We start from the raw sequence: 15429 nt of genomic DNA, 5'->3' as shown, positions 1-15429 counted from the left end.
AATTAGTATTAAGCTAAACCACATTTAAAAATAATTTGTTACACAAAATATTTACCTTTTAGAGCAGAAATAACAAAGTAAACTGTGAGCTTGGTCTTGTCTTTGAATTCATATATGAAGAACCAAATTCAATAAGACTATGTAGAATGTTCTCCTGTATACCTAGTTTTAGTATGCTTACTTTGCAGCTTGTGTCCATTCTTCATACAGACTGTAGGTCATTAAAGGTTCTGGCAACTCTCGCAGATAGGATTTCAAGGCACCTGCAACGCAGAGCACAAAAAGTGAGCTTCTTCGCCGGTGCTTTCAGTCTGCATTCCAAATTCTGTCCTCAAATTTGCAATTTCATCTGTTCAATGGGACCCAGGTTCCAGTGAAACAGTGGAATAACCAGACGCTTCCCCAGTACATCTGCTCAATGCTTGACACAAAAGGTCTTCCAGGAATTACTCTAATTTGACAGAAATATGGACTACAAAACTATGAATCATCTCTTCAGACCCCATTAAAGGTCTTCATACACCTCTAATCTCCCTTGATCACCTTAACACTTTTATCATGAGGGGAAATACACTTGTATTATTATGATCACCTGAATTTTAGACACCTCTGTCATGCAGACAGGAACACATCAAGCACATGAGCTCATGTACCCTAGACTTGTCCGTCTTAGTTTGTGCAATGAAATAAACTTGCACCTTATTTCCATTTCTAGTTTATCTGCAGAGATCAATACCTTACACTGCAGCAAGTCAGCACTTAAATCAATAGCATAAACTTGTGTTGTATCAGTTTATACCTGGTTTTGATTCAGAACATTCACAATACCTGCGACAGCATGGGGATCGGAATAGAACTCATCAAGCTGGGAAGTTGAACAGTCCAAGGCAGCTTTCAGCTTTTTTAATTTGGAGGCTCCAGCAGCAATTCTGAATAAGCCCTGCATAGTACAAATGAAACACATTCGAGTGGTAACAACACGTTAGCACAAGCACAAAACAGCAGGAGTTTTATGACAGCCGCTTTTAGAACAGTTACAAGCTTGGTGTCTTCACCTTACATTGTTATGACCAAGCTGGCTCTAAATGCGCTGCTGCCATGTGACAGTGCTTTATAGTTACCTCACACCCTTGGCCCATTCCTAATTTATCAGTCTAGCTCAAAGATACTTCAGACAGTGCTGAAGATGATCCTGTTGTAAAAGGTTTATCATCTACGCTAATGAACAAATGACTTAAGCAACCTGTTAACCAGTACAGACACCAGCCCATGAGTTTGAGCTCCTTTTCCCCATCCTTCCCATGTGGTATGGCATCACCTACCTCCTCTCTCATTCCCGTTTCCAAAAGCATCATTACACAGGCTTCAATGGGGACTGCAATTTCACGACCACTGCGCTTGAGATGCTCTTCTAATGGAGTTCCAAAAGCTGGTTTTTCAGTCCATTTGTCTAGTTGGAGAGTATCAAAACACTGAGCAAAGTGTTTAACAAATACCTTAATCATGTCTCAGACAAGAAAAAGAAGAAAGCCTCCAGTACAGCAAAGAAATTATCAGAATAAAGTAGGAGTCTTACAGCCCTTGATTGGTAAAGTCCTTTCTATCATGAGTAAAGAGAGAATGAGCCTGCTGGTGTTTAAGAAGAAATACTTCTGCATCTTTCTGGATGGAATAACACACACATCCTCTATGACTAGAAGAGCACATCCCCTCACCACAAGTGCCACCACATGGCTGCAAGCTACATTAAGTTACAAGAGAATCTTTAGTGAAGACATTTATCCAGGTTGCATGCCCTGGGCTGATCTCAGTTTTAGCTGTATTTTAGGTGGATAAAAACTGAGCTGTTTGCATGTTTATTGCTGATTTAAGGAATCAGCAACTCAAAATGGATGTTAACAGCCCCCACCTCTTCCATGAGCATTACGTTAACAGCCCATGGCTGTAAAATTGCACAAATCTTCCATTTCTTAATGTTGCTGAACCCAAAGTTGAAATTGGCACAAGTTTCTCCAAACTGAATGTGAATTTCTTGTTTCCCACAATTTATTTTCTCCCATTTCTGCTGCCTTAATTGAAAAAATGCAGATGTAAAAGGTCACTGTTAGTACAGATGTGTTATTTCTTTTATGTGGAAAAAAGGTTAAGAAAGAAAGACTTCGACAGAGTCCTCAGAGACACAGTGCGTTCCTGCAGAGCATCCAACTTACCCACATCAGTAACACCCCTCCTAAGGCCTTAGTTCTTCTTCATTAACACTCTACAAGGAGCACATCATTTTCCCCAGTTTTGCAAGTTACAGCAAACATTAGGATGAGAAATCTTAGTAACTGTTCAGAGTCTCAGTGATTCACAGCTAGAAACGCAACTGAAGGAGTGCCATACCCTGAGGCCCTGGACCACTTGGACACTGTGACACCTATTCCATCTAGGAGGACTAATCTGTTCCTATGGAAAAATCTGTATAAAGCAGCTAAGAAACCACAAAATTTAAGGCAGTCACATCTGTGAACAGAGAACTTTGCGCTGAGCCATGACACAGCCCTGATGCTGTGTGAGCATCATGTGTTTGCGTTACCTCGTCTCACACCAGACTGATGAAGCACAGATACTCTACAGCATCTTTCAGCAAGAAGCTCATATATTTAAATAGTTCATCTTTTACAACTTGCACGTATTCCACAACTGAAGATACCTGAGTCTTGCTCAGCTCAGATGATATTTTGCTCAGACTTTGTTCAGCCTACTAATGTTTCAAAGCAATTAGAAGATTAAGACACAGCAGAGCCAGTGTTTAGGAAACAAACTTCACCACCAAACCACTATAATACACCTGAACTCCCACTGACAAAGTTCAGTAGCATGGGGAAGAACTGAGGTCTTTCTTAACTGCTGATATTCAACCCAGTACCCAAACACTCCATTAGCTGGCTGTAGTGCAGTGTGTGCACTGAGAAAAAGGAGTGCATATGAGAAGGGAAAAAAAATCAACCTCAGAATAAGGGGAGTTTTTCTTATAATCACCAAGTAATTCAAGAAGAAGGACCCAAAGAAGTTCCTAAATCCCAATGAAATTTTCATTGGCCTTAAAAGCCAGGTATGAATCAGCAAAAGACCACATGGTGTCAAGGAAGAAGTGCAAGCAAATAGGAAAATCCTTCCTTTGCCCTCTTAGGTATCAGAGAGATCCTCAGGATTTTATTAGTGTGTTAAAGTATGGCTGGAGAACTCCAGAGAACACAAAGATGGAATTATGCTTGGGAATGTAAATTGGTAAGTAGATCAAAATGGCCTTATTAAATAAGTCTGCATGCAAGAGAATCAAGATAAAGGAGGAGAATATTGTGCATAGGTGGCACAGGCAAGAGAAGCATCAGCCAGAGCACAGGTTACTTTACCTTGATGGGCTTGAATTTCGGGTAGGACCTTTTCTATGACTGCTAATGCTTTTCTATGGTAATCTGCTTGTGCTTCTAATAACTGAGAACAGAAGCCACATTTTAAAAACAAAAAGAGCATTAGCTTCTGACGAGCACATAATACAAGACTAGAAGGTTTAGCACACAAAATGTGATCTTTGAGGATCGAATGTCTATGCACATATGTGCTGCAAAGTCGGATGGCAAAACTACTCACCATAACAAAACATCTGGCATATTCCCCTTCTTTGGACACAAAGTTATACATGTCTGCTGCTAGTTGATCCTTTGAAAAAGAGAAGGATGCAAAATAGGACATCAAATTCACAGAGGCATTTCAACTTCGACAGAAAGACAGGAGAACTTATGGCTATTTTGTCTGCAGTGAGTTTGAACTACCACTTCAGCAGCACAGCAAGCCAGTAATCCTCCTACTCTGCTACATGTATTCTTTCAAGCAACATCTATTCAAAAGGCATGTTTTATACAGCAAAGCAGTTGCCCACTGAAGCAACAGTTGGACTGTAGGGCAGTATGTTATTTACAGCCAATATCTGCACACAAGTACTCCTAAGAGGTTCTGGGGGCTCAGCTCAACTGTAGTATTTGACAATCGAGAAGTGAAACTGAACGGCAACTGCTCAGAGCTGTAATACTCAGAATGTCCCTTCTATGGCAGCAGCTTGAATTTCACCCAGCTAGCTCATGCTGCACAGCTACTCAGTGGCCTGATCACACAGACACCCTGAGTGTTTCAGTCAAGGCTATGACACAGCTCTTCTTCCTCCTGCCTCAGACTGAAACAGAAAACAATGTAAAATACCCATCTTAAATAAACCATAACCATATTAAATTAAAGCAATTCAGACAGAGCTCAGGCAGCACCAATATTCTTCACTAAAATTCTTCCCTGTGAGGGTGCTGAGGCGCTGGCACAGAGTGCCCAGAGAAGCTGTGGCTGCCCCATCCCTGGCAGTGCTCAAGGCCAGCAACGGGGCTTGAAGCAAGCTGCTCTAGTGGAAGGTGTCTCTGCCTGTGGCAGGGGGTTGGAACTGGCTGAGCTTTAAGGTCCCTTTCAACCCAAACCATTCTGTGATATAATATACCTTTAAGACACACAGTTTGTTAACAGCCACACAATCTGTGGCTGAGCAAGGCTTCCAGGAGCAGCCCTATTCTGATTGCTACTGCTGCTAATGAGAGGTGTGTGAAGGACAGACTTATCATACCTTGCACTGTTCTACTTTATTTCCAGCTTCATCCATCTCTTCCTTTAGTGATTCTATTTTCGAAGGATGCACTTGAAAATTTGTTCCTGAAGTCTTGTGGGCTTGGTTATACCTGTGGAAGAAAAGCTTTTGTTGGTTGAAGACTATATTAAACAAGCAACTGCATTTATGGCTCCCTTGAAATTGGTTTCTTCTGACAGGAAACAAATCCAATAGTTCCAGTTGAAAAATCGCCAAGAAATGATGCATTGGCCACAGTCTAACATGGGTGCATAATACATTGGAACTACCAATCCCATAAACTGCTACTCTAAATTATCACCACACTTTAAGACCATTTAGAGGGACTTAAATTGATCAACCCAGGACCCCGCCAATGAGATGGTTCAATATAATGCTGTAAAAGCACTTGGTATGGTTACAAAATTAGACTCCTATTATTTGACAACTTAAGTGAACCGGAAAGCAGCTCAGTTTTGAGCATTTTTCCAATTATATATAGGCAGGTAAGAGCTCCAAAATCTTAATTCTCTTTCAATCTAGTAATTACGAGTCCTTTTTTGGAGTAACTTAAATGTAAATTCATCTTTTTTCAGCAAAGTATTGACATGCACACAGGAACATTTCAGAAGCAAGTGACAGCATCAGATCAGATGGATCAGATGCCATGAGGTGCCAATAAGAAGTTGACATGAATACGATCTAGTAATTCAAATTCTTACCTTCCTCTTGCAGAATCCCAGTCCAACACCAGCTTTGCGAGCTGTTTCCTCTGCTTCTGAATGTTCGGGATCTCTGTCTAGAAGGGGAAGTCAAGGTTTACCCTCACTTGTGTATCGTAATGAGCTACTGTTTGTAGATTCCTTATTGACATTCGACCACTAATGCATGGCTCCTTAAAGCAGTTTTATTATTAGCAGGGAGATAATGCCTTTTTGCTCAGTCTATACATAAATCCAGATGTATTTCCTCAGGCAGGCTGAGGTGACTTACCTCTGTTAGTAGATACAGTGGATCTAAGACTTCCTTCTCGATCTGTACTTCATGCTGAGAGAGCTCCATTGCCAGTTTGTTCTCTGCATCACCACATGTATCTAGCATTTTCCTTTAAGGATTATAGGAAAATTTAATGTGAGTTACTACTGACTAAAGAGGAATGATTCAAACAAAACAGAAGTGGCCCTTTGTTGTCTGCTACCCTTCTGGAAAGCTGTGTGTTGCATAAGGCAAAGCAACATTCAATGGCACAAACCCAAGATGCTCTATGCTGTCATGGGCAAATTTGGGATAGGTCAGGAGTGTTATTAAACCTCTGTGTTCTAAAATTCCTTAGCCATGACAACATTTGTGGAGGCTTTAACTCATGCAGGTGATTATACCAGCCCTAAGGGCAGAGAAGTTTGTATCTATTCAAAGCCCATCCTTCCATCTCACCAGATGCAGCAAAACTGCTCAACGCAGCATTTCATTTTCTCCTAAGCCCCTTTCATGTGAAAAAGTCTCAACACCATCATGCCAAGCAATCACATAAGCAGCACTCTCAGGGTCCAAAGCCATGATATGACCTTTGTTTTAAGCTTGTTCTAAGGAAAACCCCTATCCTGTAAGATTTTTATCCATGTTTACATCTCCTGCAAGAGCTCATAAAAATGCACACCAAGGTTTTTAAGGTCATTTTCCACTGTTTCCATATGAATTCCCATCAGTGATGAGGAAACACATTTGCTCTAGGAATTCAGTATACTGACATTCATTTGTTTCAGCCACTTTCCTGGAAGTTGCAAGCATGCACTTTGCCAGGAGAAGGAAACTGGCTTTATTTTAAACTAGAAGCCATTCATGCAGATTAGCATTAAAGCCATTAATGCCGACCTGCAGAATGCAGTACTTACACCGAATTGTAACTTTAAAGGGAGACAATAATTCTGCTAACCCACAAGGACATGAGCCATTTCCTAAAGCTTTGCAGAGAGCAGAGAATTGGAAACCTCTGGAACGCAACGCAGAGCAAGCCTGAACCTTGCCCCCAGCATCACTCCAGAAGAAGCTTGCTCACTTTTTCTCCCTTTGGGTTAGAGAAGGAATCTAGAAATATTAGTTTCATTAGATTTAAAACAGCCTTTGTGCACCCAAAGTCTTTGATTAGAGCCCTGCAGGCAACAAAGTCACAGGCTGCAACTTCTAAAGCCAAGCACTTACCCCAGCAGAGTTTCATCACTTAGCTGGACAGAGCCTTCTTGCATGTTCTGAGCAAGAGCTGTCAGAGGAAGTTTTTTCTATGGAACAAAAACACTGCTTAGCTTAGTGCTACTCACCCTTTTCAGCTTTCCCAGTACACCCCCTCTAAGATTCTTCTTCCATATGGTTTCTATTACGTACATGCACAGCTCATTCTTTGGCTTTAAGAAAATGCCAAGTCACAAGAAGTTTCAAGCCTCAAGACTCCTGTTCTCAAGTACTTTGAAAAGCATTTTCTTCTCAGTCTTAGTTGACAAAACTGACTCAAAATGTGCCTCAATGACTATCAAAGACAAGTAAACAGCTTTAACTTGAGAGCTAAACAAGCCTGGCATCTGTCTCCCTGCAGAGGTCCATTCTGTGCATTCAGAAGGTCTCTGCTATTCAATAAAAGAAGAAGACTTGAATGCTCATTACTTCTAGTTATAACACTTAACAAATACCTACCTATGGCTTTGCTAAAGAGGGCCAGAAATCAAACACGTACTGGTAACCATTTCGAGTTAACTGGAGATGCCAGTGCACAAAGGGAATTCAAACTATGGGGAGCTTGACCAGAGTTGCAGAGTATCTGCTCTTCTTAGATAGGTCTTGTGAAAGCTGTAAGGACTCAGCGCACTGCAGAAACATGTGAGTGTCCTGACACTACTAAGGGACTCCAATGTTATGGTAGTGTATATGGCTGGGGAATTACAGTTAGTGTTTTACCATCTAACGTCAACACGTGAGATGATTCTACAGGGTTTTCTCCCCTTGTGTAACTGGAGGCACAGCAGCTGGTGAGCGTTGAGGCCAGACCATATTCAGACTGGTCTCAGAAGAGAAGCCAAAGGGCTGCTGTACTTACATGTCTTTTATCAGGATCTGTACCATGCTGGCCCTGGAAACAGGCAATTAACCGCTTCTGTGCAATGTGGCAAACAGACCTCACAGTGTCCAGGCGCCTCTCGATCTGGTCGGCGCAGGGGGAAGGAGGAGGAAGAGAAAACAAAACAGAAAACAGAAGTTATTTCCCTGGCCTCAGCAGAAAGCTTCCTCCTGCCCCACACTTGGTGCTAGCGTTGTTTCTCAAGCTCTCCAGCTTACGAGCTCAGCTGCTCAGCAGAAGTGCCCCACAGCAGAAACGCTCACAGGACCGGGAAGCGTGGAAGAGGAAGGAAAACATTGCCCCTACTTCTTGTCTCAGCAGACAAGAATCAGGTTGATAGCTGCCATCAGAGATAACAGCACATGCAGACAGACACTAATTTAGGGAGGAAAACTGTGGGAAAATGATCATTTCTTGATTGTGACCTTGTAAAGTAGAAGGCTAAAGACGTATCTGACTGCTCCTCTACACTGCACCAAACCTATGCATTGCTTTCTATGCTGTTTCCTTCTCTGGCCATTAAATACGAGGACAAAGCTCCCCTCCTACATGCTACAAAACAGTAGATTAATAGGATTGAAAAGGGATATGGAGTAAAAAAAACAGGCAGCAATGCACAAACGACTTCTGTTTGTCACACTGTATTCAAAACACGGCTCAATACATAGAGTGTGAACATGACAAAGACACTATGACATTAATAAACTGTTCTTTTAAGGGATTTTAAGTATGGAATTTTGACTTATTTCAAAGAACACCAAAAGCAAAGCAAGTGATGAGCACTGGGACAGAACTGCTTATGGCAGCAAGCTCTCTACGCACAGCTCCGAAAGAATGCGGTTTATCTGCATTTTGATGACTCACCAAGAATAAAAGGAGGCCCTTTGGAATGGCTTCTCTTTAAAAAGCAAGGGGGAAAAAGGAGATTTCATCTGTAGAAATAGTCTGAACCACTTCCAGTTTTTGATACAGCTCTAAAATCACTGCTATTACAGCTTCAGCAGGGCAGTAATTCTCCCCAGCTTTCCTATTCATCATAAATACAGATGAGGTGGCAGAGTAGCAATTTCAGTGCTAAGTTATGATGTCCCACGGATTTAAAGCAGGAGATACACTGCTGGTTTCTCCAGGAGGCAGACTGCTATGTTCTAATGAACATGAAATGCCATAAATTCTCATTGAGAATGTGACACATCCAGGTGAGAATGACATGGGTTTTTCTCCCAAAAGGTTTATTTGGTGCCACTATGCTGGGATATGTATATTCCTAATGTGGTTACAACTGGAAGGATGCAATTAGGTCCCAACAACAGCAAAGAGTAAAATCTAGGGCTGCTAAAAGGGACTGAGATCCAAGAGAGGAGAAGCCTGCAGGGTGTGGGCTGGGAGAAGCTCAAGGAAGATGACAGTGGAGGGAGGCACAGAACAGACAGGACTTGGTGTGGATCAGCACAGCATCGCTGCTGGATGTGTGAGCCCTGTCCTGATGCATAAGCAAGTGCTGGCCTGGGCTCCCTGTTCCCTTTCAGAGGAGGGGAGCAGCGGCCTGAAGGAGGACCCAAAGCTGGACCTTGGGACTGTGCCACCCAGCCACAGCTTTTGCATGGCCAGAGGGAAGGTGAAACAGAACCAGCACAGGAGGGCTGGTGAGTTGAAGGACCACTGCAGGAAGACTGAAGTTTCACTGCCTACATGGGGCATTAAAGGGACTAAAAGCTCATAGCCGCTACAAGATGAATCCAAGCTGAGGTGCTCAAAAAGCTCAGTAAAAATCCTTTATGGCAGAGAAAGGTGCTGAGAAGCTGCTCTGAAAGCACAAGGCACTGCCTTTTCTTTACAGAGCATGTATCAACAAGCTCACAATTCAGTCCATGCGAAGATACATGAACAGGAATGAGCTGTTTGTGGTCTGCATTTATTCTTGCAAGGTTCTGTAGCGAAGACTTCTTAAAACACTGAGCACAGTTGGGGTTTTTCACATGTGAAACAGGGACATCCTGTAACTGAACCATCTGACAGACCCCAGCAGGCTAACACAGCCATGTGCGGTGGCTTACACTCATTTGGAAGCCTCTGAGGCACACGTATTCCCAACAGCCTCTTCCAGGCAGCCTGAATGCCAAGCTCAAAGGGCACAAGAGTGATGGGAGGAATATGACCCCAAAACTTCACAATATACTCTCCTTTCTGATCTGCTTTTGAGTTCAAAGATGCTAGAAGAACCATGAATGACATTAATCTCCATTAAGCTACCTTTGAAGTGAAAATGTGTCCCACAGGCCATGCAGTCTGTACCCCTAGGGCATCTTCACTGTACAAAACATCTCACAATTGCTTTATTATATGCCACAGGGGCATGCCAGAAAGTGGGTCTATTGTAGAAGCCTTTCCAGTACTCAATTATATTCCTTGTCTTCAGACAGGAACACACTTACAGAGATACTTGAAATGGAGCATTGCACTCCAGAAAGCAGAAAAAGAGCCATGGCAATCCTGTGTCAGAGCTGGAGCTAAATATAAAGAGGAACACAGTGAAACATGCTTGTAAAGTGAACAGTACCATGCTTCTCAGCCCTCTGGTTAGATAAGAGCCTTCCTCCCTTCCACAAGCCCCCAAGAGCAAACAAACAAGTGAGTAAATTCTTCCACTTGGGTGTAGCCAGGCTGCTCTGGGCCTGGGAAAGCCTTGCTTGCAAAATTCTTTTGGCAACACACAGCAGTGCTTTTGGCTTTCACTTCTTGTTACTATTCTGCAGCTACCCAAGAACACAGACAGGTTCTCGTAGGGGATTGAGGTGCTTTAACATCCTTTACACCATTTCACTGCACACATCTCCGCAGGAACTAAAACCAGGATTGTCAAACTGGGGAGGTATTTGTGGTTCAAGTGAAGCAGCCCCCTGAAAGCAGGGCAAAGTGTTGCAGGTCAGCTCGTTGCACCATTACTCAAGATGATTTCATGTGCTTGTGCTGAATTCAAGTTTTAAGGCTGCTGCGTTCTCTCATCTACTTTAATCTAAACAGCTGGAAAGGGCTGAACTAAAAGTATCTGCATCATGGATTTGGCTTCTGTGTTTCATCTACAGGTCCTGAACTTCAGCATACCAAGATGCTTCGTTATCTCTTTGAAATAGCATTGACACTTGAGGTCTCACAGAGCACCAAGCCTGACCTCTGCGACAATGCATGTTCTGCCTCTTTATTTTTAGTCTTTCACAAAGCAACCACAGGAAGAAAGCTATGGAGACCAAGTCTGCAGTCAGATTTGTCCTAAATTTGAGTCAACCTTGTTAATGTAACAGTTGCAACTGAGATCCCACCATGGAAGTAGTGTCTGATTAGATGGCATGCCTGCAAAAAGCTGACAAGTCTGCAAACACATCAAATGTCAGCGTGACAAATCTCAGAACAAGTATCACAAGCTAAGCAAGCAGCATTTACACACTTAAATAAAGCAATTCCAGACTTCCAGAGAAAAACCTATTAGCAAGCACTTGGCAAGGTTTTTTTGCCACTTCTCTTAAGGCCCAAGTTGACCTCTTGAAGAGAAACAGACATGAAGACAGAAACCAGCTGTGCCTGATCATCGCTTCTTCCCAGCTCATCCTCCTCCAGCAGACAGACTGGCAAGTCATTAGCACTATTAGCTCATAAGCTTAATAAGACAGTTCAGCTAATTCAAAGCAAGACTCTTCCTCCTCCACTTTATCAGGCCACAAGATCAGATGCAGAAACAGAAGTACTTGAGTTTCTCCACTCAAAGTGGGTCACAGTTTTTTGCATGTGCTGAGAAGTCAGCCAAAGACCCCTCCTTTTCCTCCCCATGATCTGCAGTATTTTCCCCCACATCAGGTACTCCACAAAACCCAGAAGGTTCAAAGCTCACAAAGAGCCACTTAAAATGCTAAGTAAGGTCCTCAGTGATATGGTTTAGTGGTGGTCTTGGTGGTCCTGGGGTAACGGTTGGATGTGATGTTCTTAAAGGTCTTTTCCAACCTAGCTGATTCTATGAAAAAGTATACATATTAATTGTGTTACAATACCTGCAACAGGTCTTCACTGAGTACCTCTGTTTTCTCAGCCCTAGGGAAGAAAAAAAGACCATTGTCAGAGTGATTAGCACATTTGGGGTCAAAGGCTGAAAGCACTTTAGCAACTAAACCAGTTCAGCTTGAAGCTATAATCCCTTACGACCATGGCTGCAAGCAGCACCGTGTTCGGGATGGAGCACTGGCTCCCAGCCCCGGCACATCAAACACAGATGGCTTGCTCAGCACAGGGTGCTTAGGAAAGCCTGACATTCCCGGAATCCTCAGCCCACAGCACCATCCCACTGCTCCAAATGGTATTTCCAACTGCACGCGGTTTAACACAAAGCAAACGGGGATCCTAAGTCGCTTCACTTGAATGCAGAGGTACACCGAAGCAATCTCATTTCACTTCATGCTCTGACCAGGTAATGCTATCAATGTACCTGAGTGTAAGGGTGTATAAAGACAGGAGAAAAGTAGGGCAGCCAGCTTCATTTTGTATTTTATCCCTGCAGAGCTTTATCAACCAGCAGTCAGTGGAAATGGCAGCCTGAAGACCTTCCCTCAACCTTACTGCACACAGCTGTCAGACATCTCCCATTACCTCATTTTGCTGATTTCCTTAATACTAAAGGAAGATAAAAGATTTATTACTTTAAACCATCAGCAGAAGTTAACAGTATTCCCAGTAAAGGTCTAATCTCAACAGAAAAGCAGCTGAATACTTCCACATACTCCCAGACAAAACATTAACAGTTGTCACAAACACACTCAAACATTCACACATACAATTCCACACCTTTTTCCCAATCCCAGTTTACATATAAACTTTGATTTGTTTAATGTTGACACAGATTTGTTTGGGGTTGACTCATTTGCTGTAACACTGCTTTATCCTGCCTCTGCCAGATCGATAAAGCAGAGCAAGGTAAGTTTAGCTCACCCGTGATCTCTCCCACTTGGCAGCTCACTGTTACTGCATGTCAATGGCTATAGAGGCCTTGGAGGTACTCCAGTACTCTGCTTTCCTGTTCAGAGTTTCCACCGCTGCTGTCAAGAGTTCCTCCTCTCCTACACCAACTTCCTTCTGATCCTGCAATCTGTGTAATAACCTACTGCAAAGCTGGGCATGCACAGAGACCTCATCTTCCTGATCGGGCTTCATCAGCTGAACATGCAAAATGCCCCCAAAGACAACATTCAGTCACATGAAGTGGGGGGTTTTGGGGTTTTTTTTAAGGCATTTGACTTCAGTTTCATGGCACATTATCTGCTTGAACTGTTTGTGGCCCATAAGGTGTTTAATAATTAAGTACCAGAATAGAGGAATGCTCACAACTTCGGGAAGACAAAAGCCACTTCAATACTTTGATTGCAAATAAACTGCCAGCACTGCAATATTTATTTGTTTGGGAAACACACGGGTGGCAAACTTCTCTTCCACGCTAATAGAAATGTTGTGTCTGATCCTAAGTGTATCCTGTTAGAGAGCAATTAGAGTTAGTTATTTTCTTCTTAAGTCTTTCAAAACCCCACCTGAAATGACATAGAAGAGCCATGGTGTAAGACTAGTCCAGTTATAGCAGTACATGCTTAAACAGATTTTAACCCAAAGTAGCAAGTACTACACATGAGCAAACTGATCTGATGGAAGAATACAGAGCCACCAGATATTTCTTTAGGAACATAGTGCTGTGCATGGTAATGGTTTTACACCAAATTCCTCAGCAGCCAGAGGTTTCTGTCCTTCAACAGACAGCAGAAGATGAGCACCTCTATTTCTAATACCGAATTTGAGATGCATATAAAAGACACTGATTCAAATACCTGTTGGGTAAAACCCCATCCCAACGGAGGCAGCAACTGCATGCCACGATCAAGAGGCTGCAGACGAAGGGGAGCAGCTCTATGAAGGAAGCAACTGAACAGGTATCTACCTGCCATAACTTGCTAAAAACACAGCCCAAGGCGTCTTCTGCAAACCCAGGGACTTCTTTCAGCAACAGAAGCAGTTTATAAATAAATCAGCCGACTGGATTGCTTCACTCTGATGTTTCAGAGCAGCTCCTAGCACTTTCAGCCATATGAAGGTTCTCTCGTTAAAGCAATCGGCATGGAGCTAGTATCAGTGTGGCAGTTGAGCAGAGCTCCAGCAGCCACTGCCAGTGGCTCAGGCTTGCCAGATCACTTGGAAAAGCAGCAGCAGGACAGCAGCAGTGCCACGCACACAGCACACAGGGATTATTCATCATAACAGACCACAGAAGTGGGGGAGCAGCCACCTTCTCCACCTTCATGTTTGGGTTGGAACGGACCTTAAATTAAGCTCCTCCAGCTCCAACCCCTGCCATAGGCAGGGACACCTTCCACTGGAACAGCTTGCTCCAAGCCCCTGTGTCCAACCTGGCCTTGAACACTGCCAGGGGTGGGGCAGCCACAGCTTCTCTGGGCACCCTGTGTCAGCACCCTCACAGGGAAGAGCTTCTGCCTAAGAGCTCATCTCAGTCTCCCCTCGGGCAGGTTAAAGCCATTCTCCTTGGCATGTCCCTACAGGCCCCTGTCCAAAGCCCTTCTCCAGGTTTCCTGCAGCCCCTTCAAGCGCTGGAGCTGCTCTCAGGTCTCCCCTTCAGGAGCCTTCTCTTCTCCAGGCTGACCCAGCCCAGCTCTCTCAGCCTGGCTCCAGAGCAGAGCTGCTCCAGCCCTCGCAGTATCTCCATGGCCTCCTCTGGACTCACTCGGGCAGCTCCAGAGATTCAGATTTAAACACTCGGGGCTCAGTTTCCTCCTGCTGCCTAGAAACCTGTGTAAGAAAACATCAGCACTGGTTTCCACATGTACATGACACAACGAGATTTGAGCTAACTCCCCCGTGTATCTCTCTGGCCCTTGCTCAGCATAAAGAGAAAGTCAGATCAGACAAGGGTGTTTCAGGAGCTCCCTTGCCCTGGCTGCTGACACACCGCCGTGACACAGCCCAGACACCACGGAAGGGAAGACCTGACGCAGCAGATGAGAGGACACCACCTTACCCTCGGTGGCAGCTTGAGGAAAGAAACCAGGCACCCCGGGAGGCACAATTCAAAACGGCTTTCCGAGTACTTACAACTGGATATGTAAACATCATCAAACCTCAGAGCTGCTGATAGTCACAGCCACTGCCTGAGAGGTCACTGAACCTCCCACCCAAGCTGCAATAACCGAATTACTGCAGGATACTGGAACCTCGCTTTTAGCTCCTGGGAATCAAACTGCATTTTACAGAAATTATCCTTGGAGGAATCAATGTTCCTGCTAACATTATTCCATAGCGGTGTTCAACTGATCTTTCATTACACTACTGTGAAGTTGCTGGATGCTTCTGAATGGCTTTGGCCATTTAAATACCATCAAATAGCAGAACAGAGCTTCCGTACAACTTTAGACCAATTAAAAGTTTCATTTCTCCTTCCCCCTCCTTTTCCCTAGGATTACATCCATTGGAGTGAAAAGCAGAGACAGGACAGTAATGTATCAACAGAAACTGTTTCCATGTTAAATATGGCTACCCGCAGACTATGTATCACCAGGTGAAGTGCAAACCAATTTTCATCTCTGTCTCTAGCCCTCTTTGTACACCTCACTGGTTTATCAAGGATTTAAAGCCC

The 15429-nt window shown here is 43.6% G+C and overlaps 1 protein-coding gene across 7 annotated transcripts in view; it reads right to left on the bottom strand.

The window, feature by feature from the left end:
• ARHGAP17 (Rho GTPase activating protein 17) overlaps nt 1-15429 on the bottom strand; it is a 44412-nt gene that overhangs the window by 10951 nt on the left and 18032 nt on the right. For all 7 annotated transcript variants that reach the window (XM_062614770.1, XM_062614773.1, XM_062614771.1 and 4 more), the window contains exons 2-12: nt 11798-11837; nt 7734-7838; nt 6848-6924; nt 5642-5753; nt 5371-5447; nt 4649-4760; nt 3637-3705; nt 3399-3480; nt 1323-1450; nt 829-940; nt 182-263 (exon numbers count right to left, since the gene is read on the bottom strand). In XM_062614770.1, coding sequence (XP_062470754.1) covers nt 182-263; nt 829-940; nt 1323-1450; nt 3399-3480; nt 3637-3705; nt 4649-4760; nt 5371-5447; nt 5642-5753; nt 6848-6924; nt 7734-7838; nt 11798-11837 — 996 coding nt within the window. The remainder of the gene's footprint in view (nt 1-181; nt 264-828; nt 941-1322; nt 1451-3398; nt 3481-3636; nt 3706-4648; nt 4761-5370; nt 5448-5641; nt 5754-6847; nt 6925-7733; nt 7839-11797; nt 11838-15429) is intronic.

The sequence above is a fragment of the Pezoporus occidentalis genome, unplaced genomic scaffold, assembly GCF_034315485.1.
Source record: "Pezoporus occidentalis ecotype Australia unplaced genomic scaffold, CSIRO_AGI_Poc_V1 ctg178, whole genome shotgun sequence".
NCBI lineage: Eukaryota > Metazoa > Chordata > Aves > Psittaciformes > Psittacidae > Pezoporus > Pezoporus occidentalis.
This window is presented reverse-complemented; position numbering and strand designations above follow the sequence as displayed.